The sequence below is a fragment of the Sciurus carolinensis genome, chromosome 6, assembly GCF_902686445.1.
Source record: "Sciurus carolinensis chromosome 6, mSciCar1.2, whole genome shotgun sequence".
NCBI classification, from domain to species: Eukaryota; Metazoa; Chordata; class Mammalia; order Rodentia; family Sciuridae; genus Sciurus; species Sciurus carolinensis.
In genome coordinates this window covers 148727348-148744230 of record NC_062218.1, presented here as the reverse complement: position 1 = coordinate 148744230, position 16883 = coordinate 148727348, and the positions used below count along the sequence as shown (strand labels likewise).

The 16883-nt window shown below is 51.0% G+C and overlaps 1 protein-coding gene across 2 annotated transcripts in view; it reads left to right on the top strand.

The window, feature by feature from the left end:
- Ccnjl (cyclin J like) overlaps positions 1 to 16883 on the top strand; it is a 51013-nt gene that overhangs the window by 18490 nt on the left and 15640 nt on the right. For both annotated transcript variants that reach the window (XM_047554661.1, XM_047554660.1), the window contains exon 3: positions 8001 to 8214. In XM_047554661.1, the coding sequence (XP_047410617.1) occupies positions 8001 to 8214 (214 nt within the window). The remainder of the gene's footprint in view (positions 1 to 8000; positions 8215 to 16883) is intronic.

Below are 16883 nucleotides of genomic sequence, written 5' to 3'. Positions count from 1 at the left end.
TGAGGTTGGCCCTGCCCACCTGCAAGCCCTCCCGGCACTTGGGAGCCTAGCACAGGCAGGGAAGTGTACCCCACTCTGCCAATTTGAGCACCACCGTGAGAGAGGAACCAAGGATCAGGGACCGACACACACCTGGAGACTTTTTTTTTTTTTTTGGTACAAGGGATTGAAAACAAAGGCACTTAACCACTGAGCCACGTCCCTAGACCTTTTTATTTTTTTATTTTGAGACAGGGTCTCGCTAAGTTACTTGGGGCCTCCCTGAATTGCTGAGACTGTCCTCGAAATTGGCAGTCCTCCTGCCTCGGCCTCCCATGTCACTGGGAGTACAGGTGTGCGCCTCCACTCCCAACTGACACCTGGAGTCTTCGCAGACCTGTGTGGCCAGCCCACTGCCTCTGTAGCTCAGTTTGGGGCTCTGTGTTGGTCGTGATTCACTGACCCCTGACCTGTCCCAGAGAGCTCCCCACTGATAACCCTCTTCCTGCTGGAGAGCCCCCAGGTAAAGAGGTGTTTCCCTGCCCTTCCCTTAACTGTTCAGTTCTTTTCTATGGTGTTGCTGGGGACCAAACCCAGTCCCTGGCTCTTGCTAGACAGGCACTCTACTACTGAGCTGCACCCCAGCCCCAGGAGAGTGGGGTCAAGCCTGCCTGACACCATCACCTCCTGTCCCCCTGAAGGGCGCCTCTGGTCCTGCAGATGCTGGCTCACAAGTCACAGCAGTGTTCCCGTGATGGGGAGCAGTTACTTCCTGGCACTTACCCCAAGGAAGGCTGTAGGTAAGAGAGCCTCAGGGGAAGGAGGGCATAGAAGCCACCAGCAGGGCAGGGATTCCCACAGAGCCTCCCCGTCCTTCAGACCTGCGTTGTCTCATTCAGCAGGTGTCTTTTTACTTTTAATTTTTTGTACATCTTACTGGGTCTTTGAAATTTTTGTTTGTTCTTTTTAGATACACATGGCAGGAGAGCGTATTTCGACATATTACACATACATGGAGTGTAACTTACTCTAATTAGGATCCGTTCTGTGGTTGTATGTGCTGTGGAGTTTCACTGGCCTGTATTCACATGAACCTAGGAAAGTTCATTCACCCTTGCTGTGCGCCAGGTACCCAGGATAGAGCCGAGAGCCGAGTCTCCCGCCTCAGAGAGGTCCCATCGTGCCGGCTGGGAGGGAGGACACTTAATAAGCAGCTAAACTGCTGACTGTGGGGTAGGAGAGTGGGCAAGGGCCTTTGAGGAGAGAGACCCGAAGGAAGAGAAACGGTCCAGATGTCCAAGACCAGGTCACGGTACAACACTGCTGTGAAGTACCAGGCAGTGCTGAAAACTGTCCACGCAGCCGTCTTGAGGGCATCGGGAAGCAGCTGTGGGTCGTGACCCCATTTTATGAGCATTCGCATCAGGAAGCATCTGGGGAACCCGCTGTGGCCCAGTCCTTGGGCTGGGCTGGGTGGAGCTCCATGGAACAGCCCTGACCCAGCTTGTTGGAGGCCCCGGGCTCCATCCCCAGTGCTCAGAAAAATGTACTGAATAAAACTTAGCCCTTCGCTCTGGATCCCTCTGCACTTCTACTTTTCAAAATTCGTCAGTGAACTTATAATTTATAATTGGTTGAAAAGAGAGAGGCTGTGGACGTGGCTCAGTGGTAAAGTGCTTGCCTAGCCTATGTGAGGCCCTGAGTTCAATCCCCGGCACTGCCAAAAAAAGAGAGAGAAAGAGAGAGAAGGAACACCCAGGGAGAAGACGTTGGCCTGGGCTTCATCCTTGGAGGATGAAGCAGGGACTGACGGGGCCTTGACGGGCCTTTAACATTAAAGGCCTGGTGTAAGCTTAACCCTTGGGGATAAACTGCGCTGAACCTCAATGCAGCGGGCATCTAGTCCAATTCATTTTTTTTTTTTTTAACTGGAAATCAATTTATTGAAATAAAATGGTTATATATGGATTTTTTTTTTTTAATTCAGACAATATCAAAAAGCAGAAAAGTGCTGGGCATGGTGGTGCACACTTGTAATCCCAGCAGCTCAGGAGGCTGAGGCAGGAGGATCTCGAGTTCAGAACCAGCCTGAGCAACAGCAAAGTGCTAAGCATCTCAGTGAGACCCTGTCTCTAAATGAAATACAAAGTAGGGCTGGGGGTGTGGCTCAGTGGTTGAGTGCCCCGAGTTCAGTCCATGGCACCCCTGCAAAAAAAAAGTCAGTAAAGTGAAAATTGAGCAGAATGTCAGCACCTCTCACCCACTCACCAGATAACTACCCCGAACATTTTGGTATATTCTGTTTTTTTCTGATCCATAGTTTTTATTTTAAAAACCAAACTACCGTGACCGAGTGTGGTGGTTCACTCCTAAATCTCAGCTCTTCCAGAGGCTGAGGCAGGAGGGTCACAAGTTCGAGGCCAACCTGGGCAACTTAGCAAAGCCTTGTCCCAGAATAAAAATTAAATGATTGGGGTAGTGTCATTCGTAGCTCATGGTAGAGCACTTACCTAGCGTGTGCGAGCCCTGGGTTCAATCCCCAGTGCCACAAAATAAACAAGCTACTATGAGAAGGGGTTTTTTTTTTTTTTTAATAAAGAAGGTCTCCCCACCGGCCTCAGTCGTGACCATCTGTGCCATGTCACCATCTGCTCATCTCTAGATGCACCTGTGGCAGGTGAGCTCTCCTGTCCAGCTCAGGTGATAAAGAGCAGCAGCGGGGGAGGGACCGTTGTCAGGAAACCTTCCCTCCGTCCCTTTTGTCTCCTCTCTCCCCACAGCCTGCTGCCAGCCACACTGATGCTGCTCCGGCCCTGAGGCCTGTTGGTGAGAGGAAGGTCACCTGCCCAGCCGGGTGACGGCGAGGCTCCTGTCTGAGCTGGTTGCTAACTGCCTGCCAGCAGCTGCCTGACCCAGGGAGAGTGTTGCGAGCCACCCTGGGCAGGCTGCCCTTTTGTCTCTGGAGCCCAGGCCGCTCGGCAGAGGGACTGGCCTCCCGCACGTGGGCTGCTGGGCCTTCCCTGGAGCAGACTGAGGTCCAGGGGGCTTGGGAGAGGTACAGAGCCTTAGAGCACAGCCCTAATTGGTTTAGTGAAATAATCAGCTGGACACAAACCAACAGGACAGCAGCTCCACATTGTTGTTCTTGGGCCAAAGAGTCGCCCTTTTCTGAGGGACAGGAAGAAGCTGAGGCTCAGCGCCACTAATTCCATTCGTTTTGGGGGCTCTGCAGGAGACGCAGAGATAGGCAGGTGTCCTTCCTGGCAGAGGTGTCTCAACCCAGCTGTCAACAAATCCCATGGTAGAAAACTTCGTTCCTCAAAGTGGGTTCCTTTGAACCTGCTAAAGAGACCAGGGCTCCAGGCCTTAGACAAACTCTGCTTACGTGGGGTTTGGTTATCCAGGAGTTTGAGAGAGGGGCCATTCTTGCTTGCTGAGTGCCAAATACTTCATATTCACAGCACCATTTCTCCCTTTCTCAGGACTCTGAAATTCAGAATTCACATGCCCGAGGTTAGCAAACGGAACTGAGATCCCAGCCCCAAGCTGCTGGTCTCCACAGCCCGTGACCTTCAGCTTCCCTCTAAGCAGCGGTTGGGGCAGTGCCTGACACAGGGAAGGACAACCCTGTAATCTTTCTTTTTCACTCAACACACATTTTTAAACACCTGCTCTATGCCAGCCACCTTTGGGCACTGGGCAAACAGCGGGTGAAACCGTTGGCCCAGGCTTTCTGGAGCGTGCATTTTAGCAGGAGAGACGCTTAAATCAGTAACATGAGGGCCCTGAAGAACAGCATGCCAGGAGAGAGAATAAGGGGACCCTGATCTGGGATGACGGGAGGGTCAGGGGAGGCTTCTCAGGAAGTGACATTTAAACCAATATTTGAGGTTCAAGTAGAAACAGGGAGGAAGAGTATCCCAGGGAGATGGCTCTCGCTTTCACAACCCTGCCCCCTTGAGACAAGCCTTTTCTAGAAAGTCTCACCTGCTCACTGCTTCTTGACAGGGGTTGCCTGCCTACTCTGACAGTCCATAACTTTTTCTTTTATGCATCCATGGCTTCCCAGAAATGTGTACGACTGTGCTGTGCTGCACTGAGCTGTCTTCTCCTGCTTGGCACAAAGGAAAATCTAGAAGGTGCTGAGCTCGGATGAGTTGAGTGGGGCTGGAAGTCAGGATGTTGCATTATCTAACTTGTCTCAAGGCCCTGAACCACCCTGATGAGGGTAGCGTGGTCTAGCCAAAGGTCACTTGGCAAGGACTGATTTCTAGCAGCTGTGGCCTACCAGACAGCAAGGATCTGTGATTGTGATTGCTTCTGCTGTGACCTGAACTTAGAGCCCTGTGTTTAGAGGAAATACCCAAGCAGCAGCATGCTGGTGGGGGGTGCGTGCTGGAGGGCGGGAGCAGTGTTGGGAGGAAGTGGTCGACCCGCAGACCCTGCGGCTGCTGTATGGCCTTGGCTCAGGGGGAGGCTAGCTGAGAGATCCAAGCAAGGCTGTACCGGCCAGGTCAAGGCCCTGTGGAAACCCTTCCATGGCCCCCAGGACCTCATGGCAGGATCTTACAGGGCATCCAAAGCTGGAAGCCAGCCCACCTTTCCAGCCTGCTTTGTCTAGGCAGACCCTGCCTGCCTGGCTGTTCCACCCACCCCAGTTTCCCCAGATGAGTCACCTGTGTGACTTCACAGACACTCTTTCTTCTGCTGAGCATACTTCCCTTCCTGCATCTTCACAGGTAATTCCTAGATGTCCTTTTCAAAACTTGGCTCCAGCCAGGCATGGTGGCCTATGCCTGTAATCTCAGCAGCTTGAGAGACTGAGGCAGGAGAATTACAAGTTCAAAGTTAGCCTCAATAACTGAGTGAGACCCTGAGCAACTCGGCGAGACCCTGTCTCTAAATTAAACTTTAATAAGGGCCGGGGATGTGGCTCAGTGGTTAAGCACCCCTGGATTCAAAACTGGTACCAAAAGAAAAAAAAAAAAAAAAAGAAAAACTTGGCTCCATTTCTCCTCTTTGAAGTCCCTTCTAGGCTCAGGGCCATCTGTACCCACCCCTGCAATTCACTCCTTCCTCCCTCCCTTCTCCCTCCCTCCCTGTCTTTTCCCATGACTGTTGGTTATTGAGCACCCACCTGTTCTGATCACGCTGGGAAGCTGGGGAAACAGTGATGAGCAAATGCAAGCCTGGAACCTGGACCCAGAGTTTGAACTCTGGTGGGGCCACGTGGCTCATCAGATGGGGGCCGGGTGTGACTCCGTGGTAGAGTGCTTGCCTGGCAGGCCTGAGGCCCTGCACCAAGTCAGTGAAGACAAGGGACACACCAGGATGGTGGGGTCTTTATCCTCAGAGAAGTTAAGCTGGGGATGAAAGATACCCTGACTTGAAAATGAAAATGTTGGAAGAAAGGATACATCAAACATTCCAGTCTCAGATCCTTCGCTAGTTCGGTAAAGCCTCGGGGTTAAGGGACTTTCTCAAACTCAGTTTCTTCATCTATAAATATCAGGGAGAGGAAGTAATTTATTCTGGCTCTGAGCACCTTTCATGAGCAAGGCCCTAGGCTATGAGGATAGCTGAGTCCTCAGAGCCTCAGGACCCGCCAGAGAGGGAATCGGTGTGAAGTCCGTACCCCAGCTTTGCTTGCGCAAGGCAGGCACCTCCCTCAGGGAAGATGGGGGCTCTCCGATCTGCTGCTTTCCTGCTAGCACTGCTCACTGGTTGGAATTATGTAACTGCCTTATTGTTTATGACCGTCTCTCTTACTGGACCATAGGCTGCGTGAGCGTGGGTGGTGTGTCTGTCTTGTGTTTTCTAATAACAGCTTTCTTGGGACAGACTCATTCATGTCCCATAAAATTCACCTTTTAAAGTGTGCATTTCAGTTGCTAGTATATTCACAGAGGTATACAGTCATCTCCATTGTCCGATTTCTGACCAGTTTCATCACTTGGCAGAGAAGTCCCATCCCTATGGACTCCTGCCCCCAGGCCCTGGCCCCCACTCATCTACGTTCAGTTTGTGTGGATTGACGCTTCTGAACATGTCTCGTACATCAAGTCACATAGCATGTGGCCTTTGATGGCTAGCTCTTACCACAGGGTTCATCCCTGTGTGACCTGTGTAGGAGTCCATTGCACGACTGTGCCACACTTTTGTTAATCTCTTTGATAATCAGTTGATGGACATTTGGATGGCTCCCGCTTGGGGGCTGTCATGAATCATGCCCTGTGAATATTCATGTTCGAGTCTCTGTACCGCCATGGGTTTTCCTTTCTCCTGGCTGTAAAGCAAGAACTGGGATTGCTGGGTCATGTGATAACTCCATCTGATATTTTGAGGACCTGCCAAACTCTTTCTCACAGTGGCTACACCCTTCCCTTTCCCACCCATGGTCTCTGGGGGTTCCTATTTGCCCCATATCCTCACCAGCACTTTTTTGAGTTACGATTTTTTTTTTTAGCAGCCATCCCCGTGGGTGTGAGGTAGTATCTGATTTTGGTGTTGCTTTTCGTTTCTCTGATGATAAGTGATGTTGAGTGTCTTTTGATATGTGCTCACTAGCTGCATTTTTTTTTTCACTAGCTGCATTTTTTTTTTTTTTTTTTTTTTTTTTTTTTGCAGTGCCGCGGAGGGAACCCAGGGCCTTGCATGTACCACCGAATCCCATCCCCAGCCCCAAGTTTTTAATTTTGAAATCCAACTTACGTGTTTTTCTCTTGTGCCTTCAGTTTTTGGTATCGTATCTAACATCATGAAGATTTCCTCCTAAGAGTTTTATAGTTTAGATCCTACACTCAGGTCTGTGTCTGCCTTATTGCAGATGCAGCGCCCAGAATAATGCCTGGTGTTTGGAAGGCACTTGATCCGTACGGAGGAAAATGAATGAATCTCTGTGTGGAATGGATGGACACACACCTCTTTCTGGTCCTCGTCTTTGGTTGATTGAGTAAAGGATTAAGAGAGGCATTATAAGACTGGGGGGTGTAACTCAGTAGTAGAGTGCTTGCCCAGCATGTGCAAGGCCCTGGGTTCATCCTAGCACCGCAAGAGGAAGGGAGGGAGCGAGGGAGGGAGGGGACACGGATTTGTTTCAGTGCCATCCCCCACGAACCTGAGTGAGCTCTCATAATCCCTTTCCTGCAAACTTCTTTCCCATTTTCCTTCGGTTTTGTTTCTGTTTAGTTTTTCTCTTGACAAAATACCGCTAAGACATTTCCTAAACAAATTGTCTATCTACTTAGTTAAACGTTAAATATGGTACACACATAAAAATTTTTTCCTGACTTATAGATCTTTGTTGTTTTGCTCTGTCTTTGGTTGGCTTTCCTTGTGTTAGACATACAAACTCAGATAACGTGGTGGTGTGCTGATTGCAAAGCAGGGGGCACCTCCCGGGAGGTGGGATCCTGATGTCTGGAACTTACTTTGGGAAAGAAGCGTGCACATGGAGAGTGAAGGCAGAATGTCGGCAACCAGTGAGTCGAGCTGGGCCGCTCCCGAGTTCCTGGCGCTATTTCCCCAGCTCTGCCTAGGCTTTGTTGTTGTGGTTGTTTGTTTTCAAAACTCTGCCTCATGATCCTCCCCACAGAAGGAATGAGCTGTGGCCCACCAGAGGTCAATGTGAGCTGGACATTTTGCATATTATCTTTTTCATTTAATCTTCAGGGATTGAGGCGGGAACCAAGGGGAAGGCAGGTAACCAGAGTCTTAACGGCTTGACTGAGCAGTGGAACCCGAATCCGGGCACGGGCGTCTGGCCTGTGTGTCTTGGCCAGCAAAGCCTTCCCCCGGGAATGTCGGGCTGTCATTGTGTAGTTACAGATACTCCGCGTGTCCTTAGGGAGACAGAGGAGGCTGTCCAGCATTCTGGGACAGAGGGGCTGCCAGCCTGAGACCTGAGGCAGAAGGAACGAGGGGATGGAGGGACGCACCACCCTGGCCGCTCGGCAGCTGGCCCCCAGGCCTCTGAGGTTGACAAGCAGCCTTGACCCCCACCTGTCCCACCTGTCCTGCAGGAGCTAAAGCTGCCGGCCTTCCGAGCCCACTCCCCGCTCCTGAAGAGCCGCCGGTTCTTTGTGGACATCCTGACCCTGCTGAGCAGCCACTGCCAGCTCTGCCCCGCGGCCCGGCACCTGGCCATCTACCTGCTGGACCACTTCACGGATCGCTACAACGTCACCACCTCCAAGCAGCTGTACACTGTGGCCGTCTCCTGCCTCCTGCTCGCAAGTAAGTGGAACCCGGCCTCCTCCTGTGCCGTCTCTGCCCCTCAGCGACCCTGCTGCTCCGCTTCCCACGCCCGCATCTCTGAGCGTCTTCTGTGCACCTCCGTAGCCGGGTGTCAGCTGTATTAATAATCAGCAATGGTTTTTAGGGTCTGTCAGGTGCCACACTAAGTGATAAGAATTTTAGCAGTTTGATCTTAATGAATCCGCAGAGCACCCTAGGAGACAGATACTCGTACTACCCCGCTTTACCAAGGCCCACTGATGTTAAGAAACTTGCTTTGGAGCTGAGCGCAGCGGCACACGCCTGTAATCCCAGCAGCTCAGGAGGCTGAGGCAGGAGGAACAGGAGTTCAAAGCCAGCCTCAGCAACTCGGCCAGGTTCTGTCTCAGAATAAAACATAAAAAGGGCTGGGGATGTGACTCAGTGGCTAAGTGCCCCTCGGTTCAATCCCCGGCACCAAAAAAGAAACTTGCTTTGGGTTACCCCACTAGTATAGGGTAGGCAAGATTCAAAGCCAGATCTGCATAATGTTGGAATTGTGCTCCTAACCTAAGGCTGTGGCTCCTGTTTCTCGACATGGGGTTCCAAATGTGCTGGGAGGGAACCCCAGCAACCACTATTCTTAGAGGTACTTAAAAATGTGACTGCTTTCTTCTCTTACCTCCCACCCCAATTATGTATCATCATCCACTTATCAGAGAAAATATTCGGCCTTTGGTGTTTTGGGATTGGCTTATTTCACTTAGCATGATATTCTCCAATTCCGTTCATTTACCTGCAAATGCCATAATTTTATTCTTCTTTATGACTGAATAATATTCCACTGTGTATATATACCACAGTTTCTTTATCCATTTGGGGTATGCAAGATGGTGGAATGAGACAGACATCATTACCCTATGTACATGTATGATTACATGAATGGTGTGAATCCACATTGTGTACAACCATAAAAATGAAGAGTTGGACCCCATTTGTGTAGAGTAAATCAAAATGCAGTCTGTAAAAATAAAAAAAATTGTTTTAAATGTGAATGCTTGATCTGGACCTAAGCAGGACCTGTTCTATAGTCACCAGGCCTGAGTGAGCATGGCCCTCTTGGGATTTGCACCTTCCAACAAGGCCTCACCAAAAACGCAGTGTGGCTTTGACCATCTGTCTGCCTCCAGAGGGATCACCATATGAATATGCTACTGCTTGAACAATATCCTCAGAACACAGGTCTGCCGTGCCACCTGCCACTTGAAATCACCCGTGGTTACCAGGAGTCTTAGGATAAAGACCACCCCTCAGGTTCTGGCCTCTGACCTTTCTGCTCCTCACTGCTGGGTTCTGGCCACACTGACCAGTCCCCATTCTGTCAAGAATTTTGCACATGCTGTTCCCTCCGCCTGGATTGCTTCTCATTCCCTTTATCCTTCTGGTCCAGGCCCCTCATCCCTGCGGAACCCTTTCCCCACTGCCCTGGATAGGTCGTGTCTGATGACAGACCCGCGCCTCGGGTGCTGTGAACTAACACCCACTGCCCACTTCATCCCTTGAATTTCAGAGCTTGGCACATAGTAGGACCTCATGGAATCATTTGTGGAATAAATAAAATGAATGGCTCCTTCCAGACAGAGGGTCCGCACTTCTCTAGGTCACCCTTAATGCAGAGCAGTGGTGTAGACCTTGGGCTCTAAGTAGCCAGCTGCAATTGGGTTTTTTATTTATTTATTTATTTTTTGGTACTCGGGATTGAACCCAGGGGGGCTTAACCACTGAGCCACGTCCCCAGCCGTATTTTTTATTTTATTTAGAGACAGGGTCTCTCTGAGTTGCTTAGAGCCTCCCTAAATTGTTGAGGCTGGCTTTGAACTCATGATCCTCCTGCCTCCGCCTGGGATTGCAGGCATGGCTCAGGGTGTTTCTTTGGCATTGCAGAGTTTATCCTTAAAATTCAACCAGGCGTCGCCTCCTCCTCCGTGATATGCCATTGTCCTGTTGTGCTGCAGGTTTCCCAGCTGATGCTGAGGAGGCCGGCACCCATTCTCTGCTGTGGCTTTGCCGTTCCTGGCCCACTGCCACAGGCCCCCCCAGGCACCGTCACCAGCTGGAGACGCACAGCTTCGGAGTGTCCAGTGCTGCCTGCTTTTCCTCCCTGGGACCTACCTGCTGCTGGTTTTAACCCGTTTGGCTGCTTCAGGTTTAACACCCCCACATGTGTGCTTTTTCTTTCCCAGCCAGTCTTGCTGGGAGTCCAGCCTGTTTCCTACTGGAAAGTCCCAAACCAGCACGCCAGCGTCCTTTCGTCTTGGGAAGAGATGCAGGGCTTGCAAGACGCCCCTGTCAGCAGAGGGCCGAATGCGCGCGTCGCATTTCAGGAGGCGCAGGGGAAATCTGCGCCGTGGCCTTTGGCCTCTTGCTGTCTGTGATCTGAGGTCTGCTGGAGGCAGGGGACTTACTTACATTCCCATGGCGGACGTAACATTTCCCCAGCCAGCGGACTGTCTGGGAGCTGGGACGGGAGGCACACACTGCACACCGGAGACTCCTTTGTGCGTCGCCCTGGCAGAGGGAGGGGGCCGTTCAGATGGGGAGGCAGACGCCCCCACCCACATGTCTGCAGGCGACAGCCAGCCTGGGTGGGTGGCAGGAACGGATTTTTCAGGACACCTGCCATATGCTCCGGAGGCCCCAGGAAAGAAAAGTTTCCATGGCAGCCTGAAATCCTATTCACTCCTCCCTCCCTCCCCAGGAAGACTGTCAGCCACAGGGGGTCACCTTGCCTCAGGAAGTTTGGAGTGGTGCTAATTTGGTCCCAAATTATTCTGAGATAAGAGGAGCTAGATTCTTGCCGCCACCTGTCGGTTTTCAGGTTTGCAAAGCTGCTTCCAGATAAGGAGGGCCTTTGCACAGGCAGGACTTTCTTGCCTGCGCACAGCCCCTGCAGCCCGGTAAAATGGGGATCAGGCGAGGACCCAGGCCTGCAGGCCTGCAGGCCTGCAGAAGCGGGTGGAAAGGGAGGCCTTCCCCAGAGGTCATGTGGCAGAGCCGCCCTCTTGTCTCTGCCCGAGTTCGTGGCATCTCCCACCTTGATAGAATTTTAACGTAAATAGAGTATAGATATGAACCTGCTTCGAATCTTCATCTTATACATTACCCCTCCCCCGTCTGTCTTTTTGTTGTTCTCATAGTTTAATTGAAAGGATAATTTAAGGGCTGGGGGTGTAGCTGATGTGCACAGGCCCTGGGTTCAATCCCCAGCACCACAAAGAAAATGGATAATTTGACAACCTGGACACCCCACGATTTCCTGTGGGGCAGCTCTGGCAGTACCCCATAAGACTGTCACCACAGCCGGACATGATGGTCCCCCTGTAATCCCAGTAGCTCCAGAAGCTAAGGCAGGAGGATGACAAGTTCAAGACCAGCCTCAGCCACAGAGCAGGACACACACACACCAACCTCAAAATAAAAAATAAAAAGGGCTGGAGTGGGGCTGGGGAGATGGCTCAGTTGGTAGAGTGCCTGCCTCGCAAGCATAAGGCCCTGGGTTCAATCCCCAGCACTGCCAAAAAAAAGGGCTGGGGTGTGGCTCAGGGGTAGAGTGCTCGCCTAGCATGCCCGAGGCCCCGGTTTCCATCCCCAGCACCGAAAAAGTTATCACAGCTGCAGCCATCGAAGGGCCCCTTTCTATGCACCTGCCCCGTGCCAGGCACTTGGTACACCACACGGAGTCCTCCCACCAGCCTAGCTGGTCATACTGTGATCTGCCCAGGTTTTAGGTCCAGAGAGGCTGGGTAACTTGCCCAAGGTCATGAAATTTAGGAGTTTTGCTTTCTTTTCAATCAAGGAAAAATTCACACTGTGACCTAAGCTATGCTGTTTTGTCTATTTTACAGTATGCACTTCGGTGGCAGTTAGCGCACGCACGCTGATAGTGTGCGGTCACCATTCTGTCTAGTTCCAGATCATCCTCATCCCCTTCAAAGACATCCTCGTGCTAGTTAACCAGTCCCTGCACACTCCTTCCCTCCTCCAGCCCTGGTGCTGTGATCTGCTTTCTGGCTTTCTGTCCACTCTTTCATCTGAAGGAATCACATGGCGTTTGCCAGGTCAACCCCTGTCGTGCCACCCATCAGCACTTGGTTCCTTTTTAAGGCTCAATAATATTCCACTGTCTGTGCCATAGGTTGCTTATCCAGTCACCCGTTGATGGATATTTGGGTCGTTTTCACCTTTGGGCTACGGTGACTCATCCTGCTGTCAGAATTCAGGGACCAGGTGTATTTGATCACTTGCCTTCCATTTTGGGGGCGTATACAGCTAACAGGCTGCAGGTCATAGGTTAACTCTGTGTTTACTTTTTGGAGAGAACTCATCATTGTGCTTTTGGTGGTGACTGCTCAGAGGTGACTAGGATCGTGAATCCTTAGCCCCAGAGCAGCTGCAGAAAGAGGGAGGGCAGGAGAGAAAGCCAGAAAGGCAGGAGTAGCCTTATCCCTGGGGAGCATGGCCTTAAATGGAAGACCTAGTTATCACGACGCGAGACATAGGGGGTGCGTTTTTATCGTGAAAACTCAAAAGCTATAGAAGTACCGAGTGTAAGAAAGTGGTTTCTGTCCTGTGCTCACAGTCCCACCCACAGCTTGCAGACCTCGACCTACGGACGTGTTTTCCTTGTTGAGAAAATAAGCCTATTTTCGTTGTGAGGGGTAAATGCCTCGTGGATTGCACCCATATCAGCCTCCCGGGGAGCAGACGGGCCAGATTCCCGCTCTTCTTCCTTCTCCATTCTTCTTTCCCCAACCTCATCCCGGTTCTCTAACACTTTGTCCTTTCTCTCATTGTCACCTCTGGACCCCACCCAGGCCCTGGGAAAACAGGACCTGTTATTGCTGAGTCGTTAGCTCTGGAGCGGCAGCAGCAGCCTGTCCAGGCCCTGGCTGACGCTTCTGGGCTGAAATTCAGTGCCAGATGGGGTGGCAGATCCATCTGTTCCTCAGGGTAAAGTTCTGACTTCCGGGTTTTGTGGATGAGATTGAATTCGGTTTTGACCTTCATCCCAGCCCCCATCCTCCTCCCCAGGAGAGAGAAGTGTCAAGTGGGAGGATTTTCGTGTGTCCTCTATGCCGGGAAAGGACCCCCTCTCTGGACACTGGCCTTCCTGCAGGGCAGGATCCCTTAGCCCACAGAGTCTGTTACGCTGCACTGAGCTTACCTGTGGAAGCCCACCTCCTGTCTGTAGATTTGTGAAATTAAAAAAAGAAAGAAAGAAAAAAAGGAAGGGAATGCTCATTTGTAAAGTGAGATCTCAAGAACAAAACAAAAAAATGTCTGTTTCCCATCCCACACTACAGAGGTAACTTCTGGGAACAGTTTCTGTCTCTTTTTTCCAAAATTGTTCTAATATTTTTCTAGAATGTTCTGTGCATATACTAACATATAGGCAATCCTTCTAACTGATTCTGTACTTTAAACTTGCCCACTTGATAAAAAAATTCTTTTGCCGTACTAGAGATTGAAACCAGGGATTCACACCTGCCAGGCAAGTGCTGTACCACTGAGCTGCGCTCCTAGCCCCTCCTTAAAATTGTTTTAAGTCCTTTGGGTATAAACTTAAAATCAGTGCCTCTGCTTTTGCGGTTGTCCGTGGACACCGGCAGAGCAGCAAAAACAATTTGGAGTTGCCCTCCATGTGTCTTGCCCACCAAGATGGAGCAGGGCAGAGTCTGCCTTGATCTTTTACCTTTCAGTTTACTTTTTTTTATTTTTGGTAGTGGGAATTGAACCCAGAGGCACTTAACCACTGAGTCATATCCCAAGACCCTTTTTTGTATTTTATTTTGAGACAGGGTCTCGCCAAGTTGCTTAGGGTCTTGCTGAGTTGCTTAGGGCCTTGCTAAGTTGCAGAGGCTGGCTTTTAACTCTCATTCTCCTGCCTCAGCCTCCTGAGCCACTGGGATTACCGGCCTGTGCTACCAAGCTCAGCTCTTGTTCTTTTAGCTCTTAAACTGTAAACAAGTACTCTTTTCATGTCCTACTTAGTGCCCCGTTTTCTTCAGTTTTGTATTTTTTGTCCATGGTTTGCTATTTCAAGTGGCCCCCAAGCATCGCTGAGTGCTGTCTAGCATCCTAAGCTCAAGAAGGCTTTGATGTGCCTTGGAGGGAAAATACGTGTGTGTTGGGTAAGCGCCGCTTAGACATGAGCTGTAGTGCTTTTTGCCACGAATTCAGTGCTGATGAACCAACAGTATATAGTACATTAAAAGAAACATGCAATTTCTGAGTTACGTATTGCTCAGTTGACAAAACATTGCCATCAGATGCTCACAGGTACCTAACCCTCTATCTTCTAGGAGCGGTGGGTCAGTGTTCACTAATCTATGGCTCAGGGTGACTTTCTAGAATAGAAAACCATGAATTACAAACCATTAGTGTAAATGTCCCTAAGTGGTTAGGAGTGAGGGTGCTTTTTTATATTAACAGTACCTCAGCCCATGTGGATACACTTCACCTGTTTTATTACTGCAGTGTCCCCCATGCTGTAAGCACTGTTGCTTATTTAATGATTCCTCTACCCATGGACCCTTCCATCGCCGCCCACTTCTTCCCCTGCTACCCACAGCATGACGGCCCTGCATGTCTCCCTGTATCTCTGCACACTCACCCGAGTCTGTCCGCAGGATGGATTCCCAGAGGTGGGAGTGATGTGCTCAGAGCCCCTGTGGTCAAGACTTTGGTAGTTGGTGCTTCCTTGCCTGGCAGAGGTTTTAACTCCACAGGAGAGCTAATGAGATCCCTCTATTTAAATGGAACTGAACTCGGTGGGGATCCTCAGCAACCACCGAGGTCCACTGGTGGCTTGCCCTCTGCTTCCAGTGGTGAGTGCATCTGCAGTCCACATGCATGCCTTGCCCTGTCCACCTTGCACAGACAAGGAGTGGCTCCGAACCAATTGCACTGAGGGCTTCTTAAGTCAGAAATCAGTAGCCTCATCTCTTAGGGCAGACTCCAATAAAAAAAGCTACTGCCTGCAAGGTGCAATGGAGATTCCAGGTGCCTCTGGAGATTCTAGAGAGGCTTGTCTTTTTCCTGGGAAACCACTTGCACTCCCCTTACTTCCCCTGCACCTCTCCATAACTCCCTCCAGTGCCTCCGCACCCCAAATCCTGCTTTGATTACTTGGCAACCACCGCTTCTGCAGAGCTACTTCTTTGACAGCAAAGCAGGGGCAGGATGGGCTGACCCTCTTGGAGATTTTATTGAAGATTTTGGAAACTTGAAAGCGGTCTTAATCCCTGGTGGTAGACAAGGATGAACTGTTGCGCTGCTTTCTGCCTAGGGAGGTTGGGGGAAGAGGGAGTTAAGCTCTGTTGCTCCCCACAAAGCCAGGAATGCTGTAGATGACCCCAAGGTCAGATTGTAGGCAGCATAGGCAAAGGGAGCGACTTTTCCAGGTGATCTCTTTCGGGGATGTATCTCAGACAAAGCCTGAGATTTCTTGCCAGAATTGAACCCAAATCCGCAAGGAAACCCAGCAGCCCCCGTGCAGGGGATGATGGTGTAGCTCCTGGTGCGCTGGCACAACAGTGGCTAGGAGTGGCCACATTTCCGCCCTGCCTGGGAGAGCATTTGTACACGGTTAAGCATTTCAGGAAGCAGGGTGGGGCTTGCATTTGATGTGTGCACTTCACATGACAATAGTTTTCCCCTGAAAAATATCGCTGCAGCATCTGCGGTGCTTCTTGTAATCGGTGGCATTCGGTGGGGGTCTGCCCAGCGCAGAGCACACTGGGGAGGGCGGTCTGTTTAATGAAGGCCGTGCTGAGCAGATCCCGGAATGGCACGAATGTCACAGCACAGTGAGCCGAGGACATGGTGATTTTCCATTTCCTGTTCCCATCTCTGCAGACTGGAAGGCTTAGAGCTATTTCGGGGGAGGGATTTTGTGTGAACTGCCTGTCAGACAGCTGGCTGGGCCAGAAACTCATACTGTACTGTCTGCCTCCACAAGTCTAGCACCCAGACCTGCTTCTGGGGACCTGGGACTCTGGGCTCTGAGTGTTAGGTGGCAGGGGCAGGGGGTGTCTTTATTTTTGTTTTTGCAGGGGCCTTGGATTTCAGACTGCATGAGTTAAGGGAGCATGCAGTGTTCAGGAGACCCTGACCGCACACAGGTAAATCGCTCAGGAACCATTGATTTGACCTGTGCTGTGTTAGAGACACTGTCAGCTCTGGGGAGACCGTGGTGAATGGAAGGCGTGGCCACAGCCCCTGTCCATGCAGATGGTCCATTCCCCACAGATGTACCTGCTACGCGCCCAGCCTGTGCCGGGCGTTGCTGGGACAGTGGGGCATGAAATAGATGGAGCCCCCATCCTCAAGCTCCTTAAGATCTGAACGCACCTCTCGGAGACACAGCCTCAAGCCTGGCGTTACCAGCAGGTCCCTGGGAGCTTGCTGAGGACAAGCCAGTGGCCCTTCTAAGAACACGCAGGTGTTCTTGCCCTTAGGAAAACTGGCTCACGCGGTTAGCAGGAAGGTTGGGAAATGACAGGGACACTGACGTCAGGTGCCCCCTGCCCTCTGTGACTGTCTGAGCTGGACTATCAGTTAGGGGTTCTTACGGTGAATGTCTGTGTCTTCCAGACATTTTGTACCATTAGGGCCAGGGTTATTATGCC